The sequence below is a fragment of the Colletotrichum acutatum genome (genome assembly GCF_030867785.1).
Source record: "Colletotrichum acutatum strain CBS 112980 chromosome Unknown BDZ83scaffold_22, whole genome shotgun sequence".
In the NCBI taxonomy this organism is placed as follows: domain Eukaryota; kingdom Fungi; phylum Ascomycota; class Sordariomycetes; order Glomerellales; family Glomerellaceae; genus Colletotrichum; species Colletotrichum acutatum.
Genome location: NW_026849016.1, coordinates 239,221 through 256,691, shown reverse-complemented (window position 1 = coordinate 256,691; position 17,471 = coordinate 239,221). Strand labels below are relative to the sequence as shown.

The 17,471-nt window shown below is 53.8% G+C and overlaps 7 protein-coding genes across 7 annotated transcripts; 4 read left to right on the top strand and 3 right to left on the bottom strand.

The window, feature by feature from the left end:
- Positions 1–2,164: 2,164 nt before the first annotated feature.
- On the top strand, positions 2,165–3,510 carry BDZ83DRAFT_717586 (pectin lyase; the record flags this gene model as incomplete). Its single annotated transcript, XM_060511963.1, has 4 exons — positions 2,165–2,508; positions 2,576–2,705; positions 2,772–3,088; positions 3,162–3,510. 4 exons carry the CDS (start codon positions 2,165–2,167, stop codon positions 3,508–3,510), a joined length of 1,140 nt encoding a protein of 379 aa, XP_060367794.1.
- Positions 3,511–4,926: 1,416 nt separating this feature from the next.
- Positions 4,927–5,664, bottom strand: BDZ83DRAFT_187620 (uncharacterized protein). The gene has a single exon (XM_060501568.1). The coding sequence runs from the start codon at positions 5,313–5,315 to the stop codon at positions 4,938–4,940; it is 378 nt and encodes a 125-aa protein (XP_060367793.1). The 5' UTR covers positions 5,316–5,664; the 3' UTR covers positions 4,927–4,937.
- Positions 5,662–8,022, bottom strand: BDZ83DRAFT_187625 (uncharacterized protein). Its single transcript, XM_060501569.1, has 2 exons — positions 7,920–8,022; positions 5,662–7,837 (listed from the first exon to the last, which is right to left on the bottom strand). The coding sequence occupies exons 1-2, from the start codon at positions 7,924–7,926 to the stop codon at positions 6,009–6,011; spliced, it is 1,836 nt and encodes a 611-aa protein (XP_060367792.1). The 5' UTR covers positions 7,927–8,022; the 3' UTR covers positions 5,662–6,008.
- An 840-nt stretch (positions 8,023–8,862) lies between these two features.
- On the bottom strand, positions 8,863–11,168 carry BDZ83DRAFT_611886 (succinate-semialdehyde dehydrogenase). The gene is made up of 4 exons (XM_060507688.1): positions 10,838–11,168; positions 10,672–10,759; positions 9,371–10,612; positions 8,863–9,308 (listed from the first exon to the last, which is right to left on the bottom strand). Exons 1-4 carry the CDS (start codon positions 10,853–10,855, stop codon positions 9,184–9,186), a joined length of 1,473 nt encoding a protein of 490 aa, XP_060367791.1. The 5' UTR covers positions 10,856–11,168; the 3' UTR covers positions 8,863–9,183.
- A 245-nt stretch (positions 11,169–11,413) lies between these two features.
- BDZ83DRAFT_611884 (4-aminobutyrate aminotransferase) lies at positions 11,414–13,502 on the top strand. The gene is made up of 7 exons (XM_060507687.1): positions 11,414–11,695; positions 11,757–11,792; positions 11,893–12,587; positions 12,645–12,798; positions 12,854–12,935; positions 12,989–13,214; positions 13,281–13,502. The coding sequence occupies exons 1-7, from the start codon at positions 11,556–11,558 to the stop codon at positions 13,325–13,327; spliced, it is 1,380 nt and encodes a 459-aa protein (XP_060367790.1). The 5' UTR covers positions 11,414–11,555; the 3' UTR covers positions 13,328–13,502.
- Positions 13,503–14,248: 746 nt separating this feature from the next.
- On the top strand, positions 14,249–15,252 carry BDZ83DRAFT_611871 (HAD-like domain-containing protein). Its single transcript, XM_060507686.1, has one exon. It carries the CDS (start codon positions 14,327–14,329, stop codon positions 15,059–15,061), a length of 735 nt encoding a protein of 244 aa, XP_060367789.1. The 5' UTR covers positions 14,249–14,326; the 3' UTR covers positions 15,062–15,252.
- A 43-nt stretch (positions 15,253–15,295) lies between these two features.
- Positions 15,296–17,320, top strand: BDZ83DRAFT_611869 (FAD dependent oxidoreductase). Its single transcript, XM_060507685.1, has 2 exons — positions 15,296–16,313; positions 16,375–17,320. The coding sequence occupies exons 1-2, from the start codon at positions 15,771–15,773 to the stop codon at positions 17,224–17,226; spliced, it is 1,395 nt and encodes a 464-aa protein (XP_060367788.1). The 5' UTR covers positions 15,296–15,770; the 3' UTR covers positions 17,227–17,320.
- Positions 17,321–17,471: the final 151 nt, after the last annotated feature.

Below are 17,471 nucleotides of genomic sequence, written 5' to 3'. Positions count from 1 at the left end.
GCTTTGGAGGTTCTGGTTCGCTTCTATCCGCCATTCTGACGGTCTGACCGCTGCTGCTGTGCGTCCCGGCAAACAGAGCCGAGATCCAATTTTGATGGCCAAAGGGATGTAAGGGAACAGGTCGGGAATACTGGGTGTTGTGGTGCTGTTCCCAGAGTTCCCACAAGAGTTTCCATCACACCGGAAAAGTCGATCCTTTGAAGAAGTGACGGGAACCACAATTCATCCTCGTCATCCTTGTGGCTTGATAACGGAGATCCTTCAAGATGTGGCTCCCTGTGGGCTGTGGCTCCTCAATATGGGGCTTTTTCGAGTTCCTCGTGGGCTGGGCTTGAGGCTCAATCTATCTCTTGGCATGCATATCCTGGTCTCTGGGACCCAGACAACTTTTGGTGTACCAGTTCTGCCCGGGATTGGATCCCACCCCTGAATGGGCACGGATTGCGAAGGAGAAGAAATGTCAGCCAAAGGCATTAGCCGCCTATTTCTCATAATCAGCCCGTCCAAACTAACCCCGTTCGAGGCATCCGGCTGCCCACGCCATCCTGACTCGAAACACTAAGGAGAGACAACCCGCACCAAGCAGAAATGGCGTGTGTGTTTTTTCTGCTCCCGATTGACTTTCTCTCCCTCCGCAGACCACGTCCTTAGAAAAAAGGTTTCTTTTTGCAGAACGGGGGGAAGACTGACTGCCGTCACGACTCACAATACACGTGTGACAGAAAAGTAAAAATTAAAGTCCACGAAGGAGCTTGGGCCAAATAACTGGAGCCTGATGCGCCTACCGCGGTTTATGCTTAACAGATCTTATCCCTTCTCAGGACGACATATTACTGCGGTATGTGACATTGTTACACGTAGAGTCGGAGACAGGCCGAGGCTAGAAGCTTGTTAGTTTATTTTCTCACAACCCCTGATTTGTTCTGATGTATTACTGGGTCTCTCGGTTTCTGTGAGTTAGAGTATGAAATGTCCACGCGCGTATTGCTCTTCCATGTCTGTGCCGCAGGGCGGCGTTTGTGGCGTGCCCAAGTTTGCTAATGCTAACAAATACCAGAAAGTACGGATACCTAGTAAGACGCCATCAACCGGGAAATTTCCAACCGTTTCATCGGAACGAGTTATGGAGAGCTTACGGAGTAGAGCGTGGTGCTCTGCATTTTGGAGCTCCTTTTTCTCGGATCCCATGTGTCCTTCCTTAGTGGCGGAAATTTCTCTGAACCCATGTTTGGCACCTTGCAGACGGAGTAGTCTCTCCTCTCAAAAACGAATGGTACCCTAGAAGCGCGAAATGCCGCTCGTGGACATGAGTACTGACTGGTTTGGACACCCCGTGACCCCGTGACATCTCACTGCAGCAGGTTCTTTCCGTGCTCCATCGCTGGCAGTCTCTAGTCTCCGGGAGGGGGCAGCCACACTTCCCAACTCCCGCCCCTCCCCCCCTTAACGCGGCCCTACCAGCGGAGATTTCTGTTCGTCTTTTCATTGATGGAAGTGACGCCACAGACGAATGCGAGGCCGTGCGAGGGCCCGCGAGCTAAGCCGAACGTCTTCGTCGACGAGCTCGATTCGGATTGTGCCGCCGAAGCTATCACCGCAACCCCGGGTCGGACGGGGGTGACGTGGTAGATGAAGGGGTTACAGAGCGCAGCAAATCCCCACGAATCAGTGGGGATTACCCACCACTCTATCCCTCGAACAAGTCGGCTCCGGCACCCAACGCCATGATTCTTCGGAAAGTAGTGTGGGTGGATTAAGCAATGTTCCTCGGCCGACTGTGCAATTGGGGGCGTGCTTTTCTTTCGAAGGCCTAGAAGGATGAGGAGCCGTGAGGTGAGATGAGGCCTTCGTCTGGCCCTGCTGGTGGGGGGTTCTCTTTGAAGGCTTGGTGGTTAGGGGGGCTACTCTATCCGTACTACGTGGGTTGCCTGGGAAAGGAGAAGGAAGACATGGAGGAAGGGGGTTCGTCGAAGGAGCGGCGTCGAGGAGCGGCACAGCTTCCAAACAAACATATATGATCGACCTTGAGCCGCGCTCTTTGACTTGGAAACTCCTTCTTACTCCAGCGGCTTTCGTCCTCTTGTCTCTCTTTCACATCCGACCAAACACCATTCGTTCTTTTGTATCTACCTTTTTATTCTTCTTGTTCGAAAGCCTTCTAAATATGAGATCTGCTCTTCTCTCCGTGGCACTGGCTGCCTTCGCCCCCTTGGCTCTCGCAGCCGACGCCGTCTCTGGCGCCGCTGAGGGCTTCGCCAAGGGAACCACCGGTGGTGGTAGCGCCACTCCCGTCTACCCTTCCACCACCTCCGAGCTCGTCTCCTACCTTACCGACTCCTCCGCCCGCGTCATCGTCTTGACCAAGACCTTTGACTTCCGCAACACTGAGGGTACCACCACTGCCACTGGCTGCGCTCCTTGGGGTACCGGCTCTGCTTGCCAGACTGCCATCAACAAGGACAACTGGTGCACCAACTACCAGCCCAACGCTCCCAAGGTCTCCACGACGTACGTAGAGAATCACTTACATATTGTGGATATACGGTGATTTTCATAATACTAACTTACTTCATAGCTACGACAACGCTGGCCTGAACCCCATCAAGGTTGGCTCCAACAAGTCCATCATCGGACAAGGCAGCAAGGGTGTCATCATTGGCAAGGGTCTCCGCATCACCGGCGGCGCCAAGAACATCATCATCCAGGTATGAAGACTTGTTCCACTGGACTAGTCACTATCATGCCGGCCAGGGGCTAACTACCGGTGCTAGAACATCCACATCACCAACCTGAACCCTAAGTACGTCTGGGGTGGTGATGCCATCACTCTCGACGGCTCCGACCTTGTCTGGATCGACCACGTCAAGACCTCCCTGATCGGCCGCCAGCACATCGTCCTCGGCAACGGCGCCTCCAACCGTGTCACCATCTCCAACAACGAGATTGACGGCTCTTCCTCCTGGTCCGCCACCTGCGACGGTCACCACTACTGGGGACTCTACTTCACCGGCAGCAACGACATGGTCACCTTCAAGAAGAACTACGTTCACCACACCTCTGGCAGAGCCCCCAAGGTCGCCGGTAACACGTACGTACAATTGCTGCCAGTTTCAGGCAATTTGGTGCTAGCGAACTTTCCGACTAACAAAACTCCATCACAGTCTCCTCCACGCCGTCAACAACTACTGGTACGACAACTCCGGCCACGCGTTCGAGGCCGACGCCGGTGCCAAGATCGTCGCCGAGGGCAACATCTTCCAGAACGTCGTCGCCGCCTACCAGACTGGTCTCGCTGGCCAGGTCTTCGCCTCCCCCGACTCCACCACCAACGCAAAGTGCTCCACCAACCTCGGCCACGTCTGCCAGCTCAACGCCTACGGTTCCAGCGGCTCCCTGGCCGGCTCCGACACCTCCATCCTCGCCAACTTTGCCGGCAAGAACGTCGCTTCTGCCGGCACCGCCAACGACGCCAAGGCTGTTGCCACCAGCGCCGGCTTCGGCAAGCTCTAAGCACTTTTGCTTGGATTGCTTGCTCCCTTTTTATCTCTCCTGTTGGAGTTTTTCAGTGGTTGTAATTGGGGGAGGTGTTGAGTCGGGTACACGCAAAGAGACCAACGACAGATTCATGTACATATCTTACTACTTTACCGTCGAGGACGTAAATATTATGCTTGATGCATCACATATTGCACATATTACGCAAGACATCAAGACCCAGAACTCCATGTGAAGAATACCGTTTCAGTTTCGTCAAGCAACGAGGCTTTACAAAATACGGTTTCCGTGACTTTCATGACGTTTTGCAGGACAGAGAATGTTGGATGTTTACATCACAAATCCTCCTGTACGTTCCTACTCAAATGGAGAGTCAACCTCAGCTTACTTAGCTATCACTATTTGCTGATGATCAACCTAGAAAAGACAGATATAACATGCAAGAGCGTTGAAACTATACATTGGATTTTTCTGGCTCCTTTTTCTCAAATATTTACATATAACCGGAGTAGGAAAGAAAAGACTGCTCTACATGACAGTAAATGACTTGAAGTATAGAGGGATACAAACAAGAACAAAAAACAACAGGAGCCGACTGGACCGAGGTTCGAACGCCGGAGCCCAGAAATAATACCGGAGCATCACGGACTAGTCAAGACTTCTTGACGCTCACCCCTCGGCCACCAGACCCGGTATCTGTTGTTAGAATGGGAAGGTATTATCCATCTCTTAACGCCTGTCGGTTCAATCCCAGTGAGTGAGGTGTTCACCGATGGATCAGCACCCCGGTATAAAGTCATGGAATACCTTAGGTACGTACGCAAGCGGCCAAACTAGCGGTACGTTCCTCGAGGAAACTATAGACTGTGGTTGAAGTTATCTCGATGCCCTTCAGCCAACCGGTATCCTTTACTCCATCTTTAAAGAAACTCCAGCAGCCAAGTAGGCATTCAGTAGTCTACCAGCCTACTCACTTGTTACCTGACGTTAGGTTTTCATGGCACACACTTCTCGTCGGCAGCCGTCATCTTGAGAAGAAATTGTGGATCTCGGTTACGGAGGGCGGGGTGGCACCCGGAGGGCCGGGGCGCCCGGCCCTTCACCACCTGCACACACGGAACCTAAGCCCCCGATGTGCCCCACTCGGACCCGAGGCCCTAGGAATTTGGCTGGCTTCCGTGTCCCCCGTATTCACAGAGGTACACCGCCGAAAAGGTGTCACAATACCACGGGCGGAGGAAACCTTTTGTCCTAGATGATAAAGCCGACTTTTCCGGCATCCTCCTTCGGGAAAATCTTTCTCCTCTTTCTCCTCATCTACAATAATTATCAAACTGTTCATACTCATCCACCAAGAAGTACCCGCAAAGATATATCACACTGCGTCAGACTTGAACGCGCTCACCGAAGCAAGAATTGAAATTATCATAACAACTTCTATTCTACGCAGTAAGTCCCTCTGCATGTGAAAAACCGATCGCAACATCTCTGACATACTTAAGCAGGCAAGAAACCTCATCATGCCCGACCCCGGCCTCATTATGCTTGCCATATCTGCCGTGGTCTTCCAGATGATCGTCATCGTCGCAGTGTGGCATACCACGTCGCTCCGTCGCTCCACTAACGACCCCGAGGAGGACGCTCGGCGTGAGGAACGAGAACGCAGGGTTGGAGCAGCTCGGAGAATTCGGGATTTTGAGGAACGCGAGAGGATGCAGGAGGCTGAGAAGAAGCGCGAGGAGCAGCGCAAGCAAGACGACGCGATGGTTCACGAGCTCATGAGAAAGACTACTTCGTTGGGGAATGCGGAGGGGGGGCATGATGAGAAGACTCCGCTGCGTGCACAGGATGCGAAGAGTACCATTTGATGAAAAGGGCGGCTAGGCATGATGAGTAATTGATTTCATGTATCCAAGTATAGCGAAAAGTCACGATATCATAGCAGCATTGGTTTGAACAGAGAAGCCACTTTTCTCATGACCACTGCCTCATCACACTTCTTGAAGCACATTCTTCAAGGAACACATCAAGAGTAGTACATATTAGATTGAAAGCATAGTTGTAGCAGGGAAAAGAGCAGCGATGGAAACAGATGTAAGTGCGTCAAGGCACGCAGTAGACTGAATGCTTAGCTTGCGGCTCAATACAATCTCAGTTTCTATTTGCGCCACTTTCACTACTTGGCGCACCAGCATAGCATGTTTTTGCACCTTGAATAAAATGCCTCATCTTCACCAGCAGGAAGTCTCTTCCCATCCAAATAACTCAAAGCACCAAGTCAGGTGGGCTTCATCAAAGAGATTTCATGTTGAGCTACTTACTGACAGCAATGAGCTTCCTGCTGAGAGAAGACCGACCCTAACTAAGATATCCATCAGAATCAACTTTGATCATACCCCGACTCCAAACTTTCAGTCCGCCACACTCAGTGTCTCCTGGCCGGTGATCAGTACCAATGCATCGTCTCCGTTGTGCCATGACCGAAAACCCTTTACCACTCGCGTTGCGTATGCTCAAGAATGCGAAGGTTGAGAGTCTTTGTCCAGTTCAGATTGCTTCGATGCCTGAGTCTTCGACAGATTAGGGTCCTTCGATATATTGGGATCCATGTACTTCGGGTTGTCAAGTTGTCCGAAAGTCCGAATCAGCCAGCTGTCGAAATGTGCAGGTGTCCAATGATGGGGAAACCAGCCGTGAAAGTATTGCATCTTTGGCAAAGACGTCTCGCCCCAGGGATGAGGCGGCTTGTCCCAAATTTGGTAGATCCTGAGAGGCTCCTTCCTCTCATCGTCGATCATGGCATCGACATAGTCAATTGCCACAACTCGAAGGTGGGTGGTTTTGAGAACCTCATCTCCGCGTTTACCCGTGAGAAGAATGTTCTGGGGGTCGAGACGCATGTTGACACCGTGATGAAGCATATTCACGTAGCCTATCAGGAGCTCCTCGAAAACTTCCAAGCGAACCTTCCTATCAAAATACCAAGTGGTGCCATCGGCCATCTTAGGCTTCATCATGTTGCGAGGAACTAGAAGATATTCTTTGGCGGTCCGGAAACAAAGCTCCTCAATGCTGGTGCCTTCAATGTACTCCATGATGATGGCTCTGGCGAATCGTTGCTTGTCCTTCACACCTGAATTTGTAGTCGTCAGCTCGATGGCCCAGGATCCGTAGTATTGAGGTGTAAGGTGTGGATATCCAGTCTTCTTGTGAGTCCAGAGATGCTTATAAGCACCGGCCTCACGACTGTGCTCCTGATCGGCTCTAGATGTCACCTTCCAGGGCCCTTGATACATTCCGTACTGGAAGGGGTAGAACATGGCATCGTACACCTTGAGGACTGCAAGCTGACCTACGGCCAAGCGTTCACCGTCGAAAGGTACCACAACTGGGGCGTTGCCGGCGACGTCTGGTTCTTTCTTACTCCCGGTCCCTTGAGATAGAGAGAAACCACCCGCATTCTCCTGGCCGAACAAGTTCGCTATCGAGGACCTGGCGAATCGCTTCTTCACCCGTGTGCTTTTCGTTCTCAAGAGTGAAACACCTCGAAGCAAGGTCCCTTTTTGTTTCTTAGACATCCCGTCATCGTAACTGGCTTCGTCAACTTTGCACAGAATGACCTGGGTGCCAGCAACAGGCCCGCCGGATATGATTTTCATGACGGTGAGGTGGACAGTGGCCTTGTATTGGTCGGCAATAGGATTGCTGATTTGTCGGTCGTGATAGACCAAGCCAGTGCGAGAGAGGCGCCTCTCGGCTTCGGACAGAACTTTGTCATCGCTGTCGATGCCTGGAGGATTGGGATACTCGGAACGACCGTAAGGTCGGCGCGGAGCTTGGTAGGTGAGCACCAGCTTGCTTCCCTTCTCGTATTGTTCGAAGTCCTTGGACAAGTTGTCATCGTCGATGAAAGGCACACTTTGTGATGGGGGTGCAGGCTCCGTGTCGGTAGGAAGTTGATCGCTTAATTGCGGTTGCGGTTCCGGTTGCAGTTGAGGTTGAGGTTGCTCGTCCAAGGGCTGATCTTGCTCCTTGAGGGGCTGCCCAGCCGTTGATGGTAGCTGCGTGCCTTTGGGCGGACCATCCTCAGACCCAGACGGCGGGGTATGCTCGCGCGGCGGCCAAGGAGGTTGTGCTTCGTATGAGGAGGTCATGGACTGAATGAATGGGGTTGCTGAGTCCGGAGAGGTAGAGTACTCGGACGAGTATTTCACTGGATTGGTCAAGCGAATGGGAATGGGTTGGGATGAGGCGTTCTGGGTTCCAGGTTGGGGCTGGTTGTGTTGAGATCCCGTCGACTGCGCCCAGATTGTCGGTGATATTTCGATAGTTCCGATGGTATCTGCACCGGAATCACCGTCAGAGACTTCAGGTTGCTGGATGGAAGCCTTTGGCGGCATCTTGAATGGGTTGTATGAAGATACCACGCATGCGATGAGACCGTTGAGTCAAGTGATAGTAGACCGAATTGTGCGTGATCTTCCGAAAGAGGAGCGCGATTTGAGAAGAAGTATAATTCGCGTGGCGCAATTCGGACCCAAAGAAGAGGTGTTCCGGTCGAGTATTAATAGGAAAGATGGTTTTTTGAAGGGAGAAAGAAGATCTGCCTACGGCCTACAAGGTGCTAGAAGAAGGTTTTCGAATGGACGGGAACGTGAAAGGCTTTCAGTCCTTTACTTTGCCTCCCGTCCTGCCTAGAGGTCACCTGACTCCACTTTGAGACGGATAAAATGACCTCTTTACAGTGAAGACATTTCAGATTGTCTCCCGCCTCAGGCTCCAGGTCGGCACAAAGGGATGGTGACAGGTGGCTCGATGAGGGTTTTGCCAAAAAGGCACACATCCAAGCAGCAAGTACCCAACTGTACAATGAATGACACACCTTTTCTTTTGTGTTCTCTCAGGATAATAGGGACTCACCTGCAGGAAAATCTCCTTCATGCCCCTTGATCGTCCAGCAGGTGCCCATCGTCGGACTACTAGACTAAAATGATAGAAAGACCAAGATCCTCTGGTGACTTGACTGGGCGAATCTCAAAGAGGAGGGAGCACTTTTTGATGCCTGATGGAAGTCAGTGTAAACCTGCAATGCACAACCTTAAGGGAGTGGATGGGAGCCTACTCAGAATCTGAATCCCCATCACCTTCATGTATTCTATTCCCAGAGCCAAAAAGAAGCGTGTTCTTCACATGGAAGGGTGAATCACACCTTAATGGCCTAGTGGGGTACACTTATGGCAAGGTTTGTGGTCTGGAATAGCATTTCCCTTTCTCATCTTGCTGAGCATTCCAACCCTGATAGCCTATTGGCTTTCAAAAGTGATGACTTTAAACAACGATTCCTTTCAAATAATGACACCAGCAGCATTGGGAGTAAGCTACACTTGACTGCCTAGAAAAGAAGGTAGATAGGTGGGTGACAAACTAGTTCCTCTCAATATCTTGCTTCTATCTCTGTCACTCCTACTCCCGCTGTCCTGTTGACAATCTCCGTCACTCAATAGATTTCGCTCTTTATACACTCCTCTATAAAAACTATGCCCCAAGAGACGTGGCCAGGGGATACTAATGGTACTGGTCATGAGTAAAGGAACACTTTTGCGTGGCCCGGTATTCTATTCTATCATCTAAGATACTTGGTAGGGTATAGTCTAGGAAAGAAATGAAATCTTAACAGAAGAAGCAGCATTACTCAATACCAGTCATAACCATCTTGGTGACCAAAAACTCGTCAATACCGTACTTGCTTCCTTCGCGGCCAAATCCGCTCTGCTTCACGCCACCAAAGGGCGCGGCGGGATCACTGATGGCTCCTAGATTTAGCTCGTTAGCATACGCCTTTCTTCGGATCCTCGCCAAGGAATGAGTAACTTACCAATGTTTACGCCAACCATGCCAACCTCGAGCGCCTCCGCCACACGCCAGCATCGCGACACGTCCTTGCTGAAAAAGTACCCCGCAAGACCAACGTCCGCATCATTAGCAAGCTCGACGGCCTGCTCCTCGGTATCAAACGCAAACAACGCCGCCACGGGCCCAAACGTCTCCTCGGAGCAAATCTTCATGCCGGGCTTCATGTCCGCCAGCACGGTGAGGTCAAAGTAGTTGGACCCCAGCTCGGTCAGGGGCTTGCCGCCGAGAAGCACCCGCGCCCCCTTGGAGACGGCATCCTTGACGTGCTCGTCGACCTTGGCGACGGCGCGGTTGTGGATGAGCGGGCCATGCGTCGTCGTCTCGGCGAATCCGTCGCCGACGGTAAAGGTCTTGATGGCGTCCACGACCATCTGCGAGAACTTGTCGTACACGCTGCTGTGGACCAGGATCCGGTTGGCGCACACGCACGTCTGGCCCGAGATTCTGAATTTGGACGCGATGAGACCCTTGAGCGCCGCGTTCAGATCGGCGTCCTCGAAGACGATAAAGGGGGCGTTGCCGCCGAGCTCAAAGGACAACTTCTTGAGCGTCGAGGAGCATTGGTTCATTAGCAGCTTTCCGACGCCCGTCGAGCCGGTGAAGGAGACCTTCTTGATGACCGGGTGCGTCGTCAGCACTTTCCCTACGGAGACGGTGTTATCCAGGGCCGTGATGATGTTCACCACGCCCGCGGGGATTCCCGCGCGATGAGCGAGCTCGGCGAGAGCCAGCGCCGTCAGGGGGGCCTCGGCAGGGGCCTTGACGACGACGGTACACCCAGCCGCCAGCGCGGGGCCGACCTTGCGCGTGATCATGGCCGCGGGGAAGTTCCACGGCGCGATGAGACCGCAGACGCCGACGGGCTCCTTGAGCGTCACGAGGCGGCAGCTCGGGTTGCTCGCCTGGATGGTGTCGCCGTAGATCCGGGGCGCTTCCTCGGAGAACCACTCGAAGAAGGAGGCCGCGTAGCCGACTTCCGTCTTCGCGTCGGCCAAAGGCTTGCCGTTCTCCAGGGTGATGATCTTGGCGAGGTCGTCGGCGTTTTCCATCATGAGGTCGTACCATTTCCGGAGGAGACGCGCTCTAGCGCGCGCCGGAGTCTTGCGGAAGGACTTGAAGGCATCGTGAGCGGCGAGGATGGATGCTTCGGTGTCGGCTTCATCGAACTCAGGGCATTTTGCTACCTCGGTGAGGGTTGAAGGGTCTCATGAGAATGTCAGCTTGGCTGCTCATCCCGAGGTTATGTGGTGGTGAACTACTCACTCTCGACTGAGAAGACCTTTTCAGATTTGGCGCCAACCCATTGCCCGTTGACGTAGCATGATGTCTTCAGCAGGGAAGCATCTTTCAACTGTAACATCACAACAGTTTAGCAAACGAATGACATTCACTGAAAGGCTCATATCCTTCAACGGCAGGACCCACTTACTTGGTGTGCTGATGCCATTGTGAAGTAAAAGTAATGCACCTCGATCTTGGTTCCTGCAGAAAAGTGGTCTGATGTCTACAGAACTACCGCGGTAAGCCGGACAGCCTCATGCGGTCGCCTGTTTATATGAACCCCTTCACGATGGCGTCAAAGTTGGCGGCACTGCGATATCGTTGTGCCTGTCTGATACCGGTGTGGGAACTACAATTGTGGTTTTGAGTGGGACCGGCCCGGGGCCCGGGGTGGGGCACTCGGAGGGGGGTTTGACACATCTTGTGATTTGAACCCGCTGAAAATGGCAAGAAATTAGGCCAATTCTGTACACTAAAACTTTCGCCCCAAAACGCCTCAATGCATAATGTGTTTGGCATGAGCCGCAATCGGGAATTTAAGGATGGGCCATGCTAGATTCAATGGAGATTTGGCGGGGTTTTCTCCTACGTCTTGACCTGGGCCCGGATGGGGCGCCGGTTCGGGACCGGCCGGCTGTTGCCCGGCTCTCACACATTGAAGGGACGAACGGAAGCTTTCGGGCGTCACCACGGACGATAAATACCCGATCTCCCAACACTTGACGTTGAGTTTTTGTATCAAGCAAGCTTCTAGAGTCTCTAAGAACAACGATATACATAAGTATCTTATACAATATCGCATCTTCTCCGACTCATTTACAAGATCACCACAACTGAGTTGCTCCAATAAAGACCCGACCTTCAAGATGCCCGCCGTCATTGAGCACTCGGTCACCACGGAAGTCCCTGGACCTATCTCCAAGGCCAGCGCAAAGAAGCTCGACACCTTCTTCGACGCTCGCGCTGTTCACTTCGTCGTCGACTACGACAAGAGCTCCGGAAACTAGTACGCAATAACCACACAGGCTGTTTTGTCAGAAAATCAAACTTACATTCCTCCTCTACAGCATCGTCGACGTTGACGGCAACAAGTACCTCGATGTGTAAGTTCACTCCACGGAGCCGCAGCCGCCGATCAACTCGCCGGGCACACCTACCAATCAACCCGCATCTCGCTAATCTCTTCCCCCTTTCTCAAAATAGCTACTCCCAGATCGCCTCCATCCCGGTAGGCTACAACAACCCCACCCTCATCGAGGCCGCCAAGTCCCCCGAGATGATCTCCGCCCTCGTCAACAGACCCGCCATCGGCAACTTCCCCTCGGGCGCCTGGCACGACCTCCTCCAGAACGGCCTCATGAAGGCCGCCCCGGAGGGACTCAACCACATCTTCACAGCCCAGTCCGGCTCCGAGGCCAACGAGCTGGCCTACAAGGCCGCCTTCATGCTCTACCGCCGCCGCGAGCGCGGCGAGGCCGAGTGGTCCCACGAGGAGATCCACTCGTGCCTGCACAACACCACACCCGGCTCCCCCGAGCTGGCCATCATGAGCTTCAAGAACTCGTTCCACGGCCGCGGTTTCGGTAGTCTGTCCACCACGCGCAGCAAGGCCGTGCACAAGCTCGATATTCCCTCGTTCAACTGGCCCCAGGCTTCGTTCCCGGCGCTCAAGTACCCCCTGGACAAGTACGCGGCCGAGAACGAGGCCGAGGAGAAGCGCTGCTTGAAGGAGGTGGAGGAGCTGATTCAGAGCTGGCACTGCCCTGTTGCAGCTGTTATCGTTGAGCCTATCCAGTCCGAGGGCGGTGATAACCACGCTTCCCCGGCCTTCTTCCAGGGTCTGCGTGATATTACGCAGAAGCATGCTGTTGTCATGATTGTCGATGAGGTCCAGACTGGTGAGTAACTCTCTTTGACATGAAAAGTTTATGCAGTCGTACTAATATAACGATTAGGCTTCGGCGCCACTGGCAAGTTCTGGGGCCACGCTCACTGGAACCTGACCTCCCCTCCCGATATCGTTACCTTCTCCAAGAAGGCCCAGACTGCCGGCTACTACTTTGGCGACCGCATGCTGGTCCCCGACAAGGCCTACCGCCAGTTCAACACGTATGTTCCTCCAAATGCCCTTCCGTCTCTTCAATCATCGCTGACGAACCTATAGCTGGATGGGTGATGCCGCCCGCGTCATCGTCTGCAAGGCAGTCATTGACGAGATCCGCGAGAAGAAGCTCGTGGAGCAGACCGTAAGTGAATCATTCCAGACGCATCATGACTTACAACCTCACACGCGTTACAGGCTCGCGTTGGTGAAGTCCTCTACGCCGAGATGGAGAAGCTCGCCCAAAAGTACCCCGACCACGTCATGAACCTCCGCGGCAAGGGCCAGGGCACCTACGTCGCTTTCGACACTCAGAGCGCGGCAGCTGTCACGGGCTCGATGAAGCGCCTCGGCGTCAACATTGGCGCTTGCGGCAAGGAGACCATCCGTCTCCGCCCCATGCTCATCTTTGAGGAGGCACACGGTAAGTCTTTTGAAGAAAAGCCCACCTTATCTTGTACGACCAGGAGTCTGACATATATCTCTATAGTTCCCATTTTGATCTCTGCATTTGAGAAGACCTTCTCTTCATTGTAAACAACATTTTCACGAAAGCATGGCATGGATGGGGAAAAACAAAAAATTGGCGGATTTAGCATAGCATGGATTTACAGCTCCGACGGTAGACCCAAGGTGGGGATCACAGTTTTGAAAGCTCTTTTTTCTTTTTGATACCATAATGACAGAGCCGCTGATGGCCTTGAAAACTTCACACTCTCTCGATACGCTTCTCAGTGAACTATATTGAAATGCGCAAAACCTGAATGCTGAATGGTCGGCACATGATTTTCTATTGACAATTAGTCGCCAAGTCAAAGTCATCACCACTAGTTTCGATTTTCGTCATGGCACAGATAGCTGACTCGGGTAACATTATGTTCTCGCACGATCATGCAATTGACAACTACCAACAACCATTGAGTATCAATCCTCAACGACGAGTAAACCACTCATTTTCAGTGTACCCATTCGGGATTCCCATTTCCAACATCTTTGTCCGACAGACGGCCGTTCGGTTAAACCAACCACCGTAACGTATAGTCTGAGTCGGAGGGGAATACTGACCACCGGGCGGAACCAACGGGTAGCGCGGCCGGCGGCCGGTAGCTTATCATGCAACAGCCGGGAATTGCCTGTGGTCTCTATTTTCGGGGCACACCCCTCTCGGGACTGGTCGCCCCGTCGAGTGATACGCAACCGGTTCGTCGGATCCGCCAGAGCAGCCGGCTGGGGTAACAGGGATCGTCGCGGCATGGCACTACGGTGGTACACCGTACCCCGCTCATCCCCGCGGGCCCAGACGCCGAGATAGGGCGATGATGCGCACCGGTGATGAGGCTATCTATAGCCTTTTTTGCTTGATGATGATCTATTTTCAACGGCTGGAAAGTTCGTGACGGTCTCATATAAACCTTCAAGACCGGGTTCGCATTCACACAAACTCATTCTACCCAAAAAGAAGTTCTTCACACACTTGATCAAATTACTTTGTGAACACTCCTTCACACACACACACACACACACACACACACAAACATGTCATCACCAAGGAAACACGTCGTCTTCGACATCGTAGGCACCTGCATGTCCTACGACGCCATCCCCCGCGCCATCGAAACCCGTCTCGGCCCCAAACTCGCAGAACACAACATCAAGCCCGCCCTCCTCAGCTTCGCCTGGATCGAGGCCGCCGAGCGCGAATACACCTACCTCTCCATCCAAGGTCGCTACCGCCGCTTCTACGACATCTTCCGCAGCCTCTTCTACCGCATGCTCTTCCAAGCCGGCGTCCCGGAACCGCGGAAACTCGCCACCGACGACGACGTAGCCTACATCATGGATCGCTTCCTCGAGCTCGAGGCCCGGCCCGGCACAAAGGAGTGCTTCACTCTACTCCGCGAAGCCGGCTTCACAGTCTGGGCCTTTACGGCGGGCGACGCGAAGCGCGTGGGCGGGTACTTTGCCAAGGCGGGCATCGACATGCCCGCGGAGAACCTCAAGAGCTGCGACGCGGACGGCATCGGCAAGCCGGACCCCAGGGCGTACAAGCCTGTGCTGGAGAGCTTTGGCGGGGAGGAGGCGTGGTTCGCGGCGGCGCACATGTGGGATGCGTCGGCGGCCAAGGGGTGCGGGTTCAAGGGGGCGTGGTGCGCCGTGTATGAGGGGGAGCCGTGTACGGATTTGTTTGGGGAGATGGATGTCATGGCGACCGAGTTGCCGGAGATGGCGCGGAAGATTATAGCCGCGTCGGAGGGGGCGGCCGCGGCGTAAACGGCGTGATGGGAGGCTGGATCCTTACCCGTTTGATGGGGAAAGGTTACGGGGTGTTTAAGGTAGTCCTCGGTCTCGCACTCTAATCGACAAATCCCCGTAATAATGAATAAAATGACCAATCTTCATGCATTGTTTTCTGCTCTGAAGAAGATATCGTTCTCGGATTGTTGGTTGAAGCTGATTCGTTGTGGATATCTTGCATGTCACTGGGCGCCTGTCATTTGCTTATCACACCTCGAGAGGAAAAAGAGAGGGACCGGCAATTTGCCGGTCCCGTACTCCCCGCCGCCGGTTCGGCCTCCGGTCTCGGACACTCGCCGTGTTTTCCGTCACAAAGCCCCCCAACAAGCACCAACATCCACCCGTGATCCGGAGCTAGAACCACAAAGATATCGGTGGGTATGGGTCCCATGTTCGATACATCTTATCTCAGTTTTCCGGCCTCCAATGCTTCTTATCAGTCTCGATTGAGCTTCAACGGCACGATGGCTGATCGAAACGTGCCGGTTCGTTTTGATAGTAGTGCCAGCCCAAAGAAGCGCTTGTCTTCCCCAACTTTGGTATATAGAAAGTCCACACATATTGCTTATCAGCTCAAGCCTTACTTCTAGCCTGCCCAGGAATCCTTTTGCCCTCCTTTGTGAAGGAAAGAAGCCCGAAAGAGGCCTGCCAAGCCCACCTCCCATCCAGTCACACCCAAAAGACCATGCCCGCACCAAAGCCGACAACCCGGTCCCCGGTCCCCAACCCGGTAACCTCCTTCTGGAACGCCGCCCCCCGGCCCCTTGACGACCACCGTACGACCCCGGACCTCCCCGCCGCGAGCGACATCGTCATCGTCGGCGCCGGCTTCGCGGGCGTCGCCACGGCCTACCACATCCTCAAGGACAACCCGTCCCCGCCGTCCATCACCATCCTCGAGGCCAGGAAGGTGTGTTCCGGCGCCTCGGGTCGCAACGGCGGACACGTCAAGCCCGACACGTATTTCCAGGTGCCCAAGTACACCAAGCTCTTTGGCTCCGAGCAGGCGGCCGCGTTGGCTGCGTTTGAGGCCTCGAATGTGTATGCCGTCAAGGAGCTCGTGGAGAGCGAAGGCTTGGATTGCGATTTTCATCTGACGCGGGCGGTTGATGTGTATCTTGATCCGGAGCATGCCAAGGAGACTGAGGCTGCGTATCGGGAACTAGTGAAGGCGGGAGTTGTGAATATGAAGGATGTTGCCTTCACCCCAAAGAAGGACGCCGAAAGGGTAGGTCCATATGCCCCTTTACACCGATTATGATAGATCTAGACTTATCGTTTGATCACAGGTCTCAGGAGTCAAGGGCGCGCAGTGCGCCTTCTCCTTTACGGCAGCACATCTATGGCCGGCCAAAATGGTCCACCAGCTCCTAGACCGTCTCCTCAAAAAGGGGCTGAACCTACAAGCCAACACGCCAGTAACATCAATCTCATCGACGCCCGACGCCGCCGGCCGCTGGACAATCCAGACCCCGCGCGGCGCCATCAGCGCCAGCAAGGTCGTCGTAGCCACAAACGGCTACACGGCGCAAGTTCTCCCGCAGTACGAAGACCGCATCGTCCCCGTCCGCGGCCTCTGCAGCCGCATCACCACCCCGGGCGGGCCCAACGGCCCGCACCTGGTCAACACGTACGGCATCCGCTTCGACGCGCGCAACAACGACTACCTCATTCCCCGCGCGGACGGGAGCATCGTCGTCGGCGGCGCGCGGCAGGTGTTTTGGCACAAGCGCGGTGAGTGGTTCGACAATATCCGGGACGACGAGTTGGTGAAGGGCGCGTCGCCGTACTTTGACGGGTACATGCAGAGGCACTTCCGCGGGTGGGAGGAGAGCGGCGCAACGACGGAGAGGGTATGGACGGGTATCATGGGGTACAGCTCCGATTTCATGCCGCATTTGGGTGGTGTGCCTGGGAAGCTGGGGCAGTACATCATTGCTGGATTTTCTGGTCATGGCATGCCAGAAATTTTGCTTTCCAGTAAAGGCGTGGCGGCCATGATTCGCGATGGGGCTTCGTTTGAGAGTACAGAGCTGCCGAGGATCATGGAGACGTCGAGGGCGAGGATCGAGAGGAAAGATAGTCCGCTTGAGGACGAACTCAAGTCTTTGTGGGAGGACGACGTGAAGGCGAAGCTTTGAAGGGGATATAGGCCACGATTCTAACTAATATGATGACAACTCGACAAGAGACTGTTCCACTCTGTACAATAATACAACCTCGAATCCTCGAGAACACTCTTTGTCTTTGCTTTTCTCCCTCGTAAGAGCTTTCATCTGTGATCAAATGCATCACTCAACATCGACTGTCTACATAGTATCCAGAATTCAAGTATCCAGAACTGAAAGAGTCTAGAACACAGTCAGATGCCGCGCCACGAGTCAGG

What these genes read in the sequence shown, in the direction of transcription:
- BDZ83DRAFT_187620 (XM_060501568.1), bottom strand. Translation starts at nt 5,315, where the DNA reads ATGCCCCCCCTCCGCATTCCCCAACGAAGTAGTCTTTCTCATGAGCTC.
- BDZ83DRAFT_611886 (XM_060507688.1), bottom strand. An exon ending in AAAGGTCTTCTCAGTCGAGA is followed by an intron (nt 10,613 to 10,671) that starts GTGAGTAGTTCA and finishes CATTCTCATGAG; the next exon opens with ACCCTTCAACCCTCACCGAG. An exon ending in CATGGTTGGCGTAAACATTG is followed by an intron (nt 9,309 to 9,370) that starts GTAAGTTACTCA and finishes AGCTAAATCTAG; the next exon opens with GAGCCATCAGTGATCCCGCC.
- BDZ83DRAFT_611884 (XM_060507687.1), top strand. Translation starts at nt 11,556, where the DNA reads ATGCCCGCCGTCATTGAGCACTCGGTCACCACGGAAGTCCCTGGACCT. An exon ending in GCCTACCGCCAGTTCAACAC is followed by an intron (nt 12,799 to 12,853) that starts GTATGTTCCTCC and finishes ACGAACCTATAG; the next exon opens with CTGGATGGGTGATGCCGCCC. An exon ending in AGAAGCTCGTGGAGCAGACC is followed by an intron (nt 12,936 to 12,988) that starts GTAAGTGAATCA and finishes CACGCGTTACAG; the next exon opens with GCTCGCGTTGGTGAAGTCCT.
- BDZ83DRAFT_611871 (XM_060507686.1), top strand. Translation starts at nt 14,327, where the DNA reads ATGTCATCACCAAGGAAACACGTCGTCTTCGACATCGTAGGCACCTGC.
- BDZ83DRAFT_611869 (XM_060507685.1), top strand. Translation starts at nt 15,771, where the DNA reads ATGCCCGCACCAAAGCCGACAACCCGGTCCCCGGTCCCCAACCCGGTA. An exon ending in CAAAGAAGGACGCCGAAAGG is followed by an intron (nt 16,314 to 16,374) that starts GTAGGTCCATAT and finishes GTTTGATCACAG; the next exon opens with GTCTCAGGAGTCAAGGGCGC.